General features: G+C 30.3%; 1 protein-coding gene across 1 annotated transcript; it reads left to right on the top strand.

Moving 5' to 3' along the window:
• Nucleotides 1–4,156: 4,156 nt before the first annotated feature.
• Nucleotides 4,157–6,206, top strand: LOC107951994 (gibberellin-regulated protein 13). Its single transcript, XM_016887198.2, has 4 exons — nucleotides 4,157–4,490; nucleotides 4,750–4,824; nucleotides 5,600–5,633; nucleotides 5,784–6,206. The coding sequence occupies exons 1-4, from the start codon at nucleotides 4,422–4,424 to the stop codon at nucleotides 5,963–5,965; spliced, it is 360 nt and encodes a 119-aa protein (XP_016742687.1). The 5' UTR covers nucleotides 4,157–4,421; the 3' UTR covers nucleotides 5,966–6,206.
• The last annotated feature ends 254 nt before the right edge of the window (nucleotides 6,207–6,460 follow it).

Genomic DNA, 6,460 nt, shown 5'->3' with positions numbered 1-6,460 from the left:
TTTTTCGTCCCTCTTTAAACATGAGGGGCTTTTGGGCCTCTCCTATATCGGGTCCAATTATAAATACTTCTTAGACTTTTAACTCAGTACTCTATAATTCGATCCAACCCGATATTTGTTTTTCTACTTCCTAAAATAAACATATCAAATTAATTTAAATTAATTAATTTTCCAATTAAATAATTTTCTCAACCCAGTTCTAATTCTTTTAAAATTATGACGACTTTAGTGTTAAAGAATCTATTAGAAAATGTATTTAATATTTTTATATTCAATGGATTTACTATGACCAAATAATTTATTTTTATTTCAAACTTCACTTTATTCAAAAACTATAAATTCATTTATAGGTCATTTGCATTTAGAGAACCACATTCATTTCCAAATACTTCTCATTTCTCTAACATTTCCATTTTTATCCATTTATGTTCATTTGATTCAACATGCAATTCATTTCTAGTTTGAATGATCTAGTGGAAAGACAGAATTTACATATGGATTAGGGCTTATATGATTTACAATTAAGATTCAATTTTTTGTCTATTAATTATAAATTCATTTAGTCACAAAGTCATTTCACTATAACATCGTGACCGAGATCTCCCTAATGGCATATCATAACGAAAGCAAATCGATCAGTGCTCATCCAATAACCTTGTCATAAGTGCATTACCCTCATAGGATATCCTTAATCCCTTTGGGATAAATTTGTTTTTCCCAATATGATCATATTATATCTCATGGTAACCATTACATCTTCCTTAATGAAATGTTAATTACTATCAAATAGTAATCAAGTCATTCATCACAAGACGAACGACTCGTGGCCACGTTTACTAATCATCAACCATGTAATGCTAATGAGAGGATATCATTTGCCCATATCTTGGACTATGATTTCCAGTATTGTGAATGACGCTACCTATTATAGAAGTCGTATACCCAACGAACTAGCTTTCGGTTCCTTATCTATTTGAACTAAGGCTTTTACTTACATCAAAGTATACAAGTCACACTTACATAGTTTGTCATCCACTCAGGATTAAGGTATGTCACACTTTGAATGTCACAAGTCAATAAATCTATAAACGGATTTAGGATCTATTCTTCTTGGGTCCAGTCTGATGTACTATTAATCTAGTTAGTGACATTTATGTCTTTATCTTCTTGGAGTCATCCACTCCGATGCCTAAGACAAGGCATCTCCCCAATTGGACTTGATAGATGATATATTAGTCTTTCAATCAGTTTGCTCATTTTGAATTAGACTAAGGACATGTTTAGGTTCATCTACCAACATAAGTTGTCCTTTCGTATTACAATCCGACCATATAATACTATTTAGTATTAGTTAAACATTAGACAATTATTAGTGAGCTAATATTTGTTTTTATTTTGCTTTACATGCAAAAACTATATGATGACATTATACAAAGAATATTAATATAATTCATGAATATTTTTATTAACCAATCTATTAAAAAAAATTACAACTGTACATAGACGAAAACATTTCACTTAGGGCACCAGATCCGACAAGAACTACCCGATAGAGAGACTAGTTGGGAATCAACTGCGACATTGATACAGTTCTGAGACAAGTCAAACTAATGTCATTTTAAGGACGTGGTGATGGCATCGCAAGAATGGGTGGAGGAGAATGTCACAAGCCACATATCAAAGCCCGTGACAAATGCACACAAAGTGTCCAACGAAGGTTAACTGATTAAATGGTGCTCATTTGACTCACTTGAATTGGGGTGATTTGTGGAACACGTGGAGAAGTCCGTTTACTTGAAGCCTTGGTGGCCCAGTGAAACACTCCAGTAAAACTGAAGTTACCATGGCAATTATTGTAAATCATAAGTGATAAATATGTATAGAGTTTAAACCCCCTAGGACTCTCATCTTGTAAATAGACACTAATCTCAATCGTTGATTTAATTCAATATGTATTATTGGATCTGGGGTAACTAAACTATAAGTAGTGATCTTCCCCCTCATTTGTAATCATTCCATTTTTTAGTTAAAGAATATATTTGAGAGAACTTACTCAAACACTTGGCATGCATTGCTTTATTGTGACTTTCCAAGTTTTTCCTCATTTGCTTTATTTTCGGTGCCTTAGAAAATTTCCAGGAGAATTCTCACTTTTGAAGAGTTAAACTAACTTAAGTGAATTTGAAGTAAATAAATTACCTAGGGCCGCACGATTTATCATACTAAAGTTTTAGCCTCATAACACTAGCATGATATTGCTTAAGTGGAAAATGGAATATATTAACTCAACCTAATTTCAAATTTAGCTCTCATGTATTAACTAATACTACAAATTGGGTTTGTCAATAATATTTAAATCCAATTTAAATGTAAATTGGAATTGAGTTTTAACGAAGTGAGATTGTAGTTCGGCTAAAAGTAAAAATATTTGGATTTTAGATAAAGTTAAAATTGTAAGTATCAATAAGTTAATTTATATATTGGGTTTTTAAATATAAAAATATATAAAATGTTTTTTTTAGTGGTGTCATTCTGTATGTATGTCTTTATTTTTAAAAAATTACTATGTTATTATGTTCGTATCCTATCGGAACCCAATCGTGCCTTTGTATTCATGCCACGAATCGCCGGCTGAGACAGTGGGAGCTGATTTACTTCTCTTTCTTCAATTTCCAATATGAAATATATATGAACCACATAAGACCAAGTAGCAGCAGCAAATAGTTCACGAGAATAGGATAGAGTCTAAGAAATTTGGCCGAAAATCAAAGAACAAACGACAAACAAACAGTGAGGAGTCACAAGTTGATCTTGTCTACGCGTAGGAGTGTAGTTTCTTCCATTGTTTCTTTCTTTTAATCTTCTCTGTTGTTTTAGTTTGTGTTTCTTCGGACATTGGGACCCCATTTTATCACACAAAACCAGATAGAGAGAGACAGACATGTGAGTTCACATGCGAGGGTAGCTCTCTGGTCGTATCCATATATGCTCTTGGTTCACATGGTTGGGAATCGAAGTTGGGCTTGCCAATCTTAATATATTTGTCATGTTTTTATTCGTGTTTTATAGATTTGATGTAAATGATGATCATATATAATTCTATGTATTAATTTTAACTAATTACATAGTATTTATTATTAATTATTTATATTTTGTTAAGATTCAATAAATAATAATAATGAGTATATATTTAATATTCGAGATAGAAAAATGCTTAGATTAATTAAATCACATAGTTTCTTGTTAATTTTAATAGTAATATTATAATCGAATATTTTTTTGAACTAACATATTATGAACAATTATTTAATTTTAGATTTTGTTACTTGTTTATATAATTTTCTCAAGCATTGTTGATAATATTTATAATAATTGATTTTTTTAGAATTTAAAATTATATAGTTGTGTAATTACAGTTTATACTATCAAACATGATATTTGGACTTACAATATAGCTACTCTGTGAATCAAACATGTCTAGAAATTAGAATTCATTATTATTACAAGAGAGCGTAGTAACTACTACAGCAATTACAAGAGTGTAATTTCATTCAATTACTTTTTGGTGTCTAACACACCCTAATTTATTAGGGATAAACCAACATTTAGTCCTTGAATTTGATAACTTTTTTCTACTTGGTCCTTGAACCTGTTTTTGGTACACGTTATTCTCGAAGCTTGATATTTATTTTTTTAATTTGTCTCTAAACTTCGATTTGTTAAGGTGTGATGATATGATGCTTTAAGTTTTTGCATATCATTAGCTAAAATTTTAGAAATTTTATATAAAATATAAAAATATTAACAAATTATAAATAAATTACACATTATTTATATTTTTTAAAGAATTTCAAGTAATGACATTGCACAATCTTATTGTGTCACATCATCATATTTCAATAGAATTCAAATCGAAGAATTGAATTGAAAAAATTTATCAAATTTTGATACTAATATGAAAATAAAAAATAAAAAATCTATGATAAAAAGATTAACAATTTCAAAGATTAAAATAATACTTTTTTCCTAAATTAACATAATGAAAAGAGGAAACTAAATACTACATACGAAAAGATATATGTAATATAATTGGTCGTACAATTCTAACGTTCAGAAAATGGGTATATGTATAGTATGCAAAGGGCAGATCTATAATTGAGCTTTAGGAATCGCGAAGGCATTCACGTTGGGCTTTGCTCCTGTACTGCAGTCTCAAACTATGACATCACTTCGGACCCTTTTTGATGAATAAGACAAAACACTAAAATTCTCCAAATCCTCGACCACATGGGGGAGTTTCGAACTGCCTATAAATATCCCCTTCAATCAAAGGTCTAACAGCCTTCACTTCACCCACAATTTCTCTGTCCATTATCTTTTCATTCTAGCTATTGCATTCCGTTGCATATTACTAAAAGCCAATGCCTTGGAAGCCAACCATTGTGATGCTCTTTCTTGGTGTCATGTTACTTTTACTAGCAGAGAATAATGTGAGTTTCACACCCAATTTAATTTTTGCTTCTTTTTTCATTCGAATTTATAGTTGATATATCGTTAGTTTTTAATTTTATATTAGCAAACTGAATGATAACATATTATGAAAACTGAAATCACATAGATTTATTTTTAAATGACGTATTATTATGTAGCTTGTTAACGATTTATAAAATTATAAACTACTAACGTATCATGATAATATTTTAATTTTATAAATGAATATGATGTATATATGGCCAATACCCGCCGCAGGCAGCTAGCAGCAGCCATGAAATGAGTCGTGAGGCACCAGCTCCGCAGCCCCAGCCACCCGGCAACTTTACAATGGTAATTTAATATTTTAATGAGAATGGATATTGCTGAGAAACTAAACTGTAAAATGAAAAATCTGAGTTTTACAGTGTTCAATTACATTCAGATTAGTTTTATTAATTTTGAATAAACTTTAGTTTAGTTGTTAATTAATGACACTTTGATACTAGTCTAATAGCATTAGAAAAAAAATTTCATTCAACATATATGTTAAAATAGTTAGACATAAAACAAATAATAATTAGAATTCTATGTGATGGTCTATGATTAAGGGTGTTCAACGCGATAGATTTGATTTAGGTTCAAGTTGTACTAGTCACGTTTGTTGTTCGAGTTTTATGTTATTATTGTAATTCAAAAATAAATATAATTAACATAAATTTAAAAATATAGGGTAACTCTATTATTTGATTCGTTTTTATATGGAACACAATTAGTTCCGCTTGACCAAAACTGTTTCTTTTTATAATATAAAAATAAATATTTTATATTCAAATCAGTAAAAAATAACAATTTTAAAATACTATACAATTTTTTTTTCTTTCTTGAAGAAAACTAATAAGATTTAAACCAGTAAATTTTGGTTCAATTTAAGTTTAATTTTTTTAGAAACCAGAACAACTCACATTTTTGTTTTGTTAACCGGAATAATGTTATATTAATCACAATTTTTTCCGACGTTGATCCAAATTGAACCATTATTATCGATGTCTCAAACTCATCTCCATTGAGTTGTCCTTTATGCTTTTTCCCAATATTTTGTAATTCTCTTTCGCTGTGGCTTTTTCAGCATGGAATCACTCAAGGCAGCCTTCTTCCACAAGGTGAAAATACAAGCTCTTCTAGTCCAATATTAAAGAATTATAATGAATTTGGAATCAAATTAATTTATTTGCAAGAGTCAGTAGCTTTTTCATAATTTCAATTTGATTGGGTTTCAAATACAATGCAATGCAACATCGAAATATATGCAGAGTGTGGACCTCGCTGCGGTGAAAGATGTTCAAACACGCAATACAAGAAGCCATGCCTATTCTTCTGCAACAAGTGCTGCGCCAAGTGCTTGTGTGTGCCGCCAGGCACTTACGGAAACAAGCAAGTCTGCCCTTGCTACAACAATTGGAAGACCAAGAGAGGAGGACCCAAGTGCCCTTAATCTTGTTAGATATCAAATTACGTTAAATATTTTGCTTTATATTTATATCGTGTTAACTACATTTTCCACATACAATTTCCAGTAGATTTCAACTGGCTCTTAAGTTTCAGATTATTAATTTTTTTATATGAGGTTGCAGCGGTTGAACCATAGTAGTTCTTCTGAGATTACGAATGCAACGCCCTATCAGCATTTTGTACGGGATATGATTAGACTAATGGTTATGCTTGTTTGTTGTCTATCATCAAGCTAATTGCTCGGTCATGCCTTTTAAACATTTACCTTTTACAAAGGATTCTAAATGTTTCACAGGCTTAATGGTTTAAATTATATTATTTTTTTTATTTTTACACCGAACCTTTTTTCTTGTTAGAAGTGACACCTAAATTAATTTTTTTTTTAAAATTAATACTTCCAATGGATAACTATAGTCAATGATGACATTGCTCAATCCCAAGTGACACGTGGTAAAAAAAAGTCACACATAAGCAATGG

Source organism: Gossypium hirsutum, chromosome A02 (genome assembly GCF_007990345.1).
Source record: "Gossypium hirsutum isolate 1008001.06 chromosome A02, Gossypium_hirsutum_v2.1, whole genome shotgun sequence".
In the NCBI taxonomy this organism is placed as follows: domain Eukaryota; kingdom Viridiplantae; phylum Streptophyta; class Magnoliopsida; order Malvales; family Malvaceae; genus Gossypium; species Gossypium hirsutum.
This window is presented reverse-complemented; position numbering and strand designations above follow the sequence as displayed.

Bases quoted from the DNA above. Each gene is read 5' to 3' on its own strand.
- LOC107951994 (XM_016887198.2), top strand. From the start codon at position 4,422: ATGCCTTGGAAGCCAACCATTGTGATGCTCTTTCTTGGTGTCATGTTA. The intron at 4,491-4,749 runs GTGAGTTTCACA...TACCCGCCGCAG, and splicing joins TTTTACTAGCAGAGAATAAT to GCAGCTAGCAGCAGCCATGA. The intron at 4,825-5,599 runs GTAATTTAATAT...TGGCTTTTTCAG, and splicing joins CACCCGGCAACTTTACAATG to CATGGAATCACTCAAGGCAG.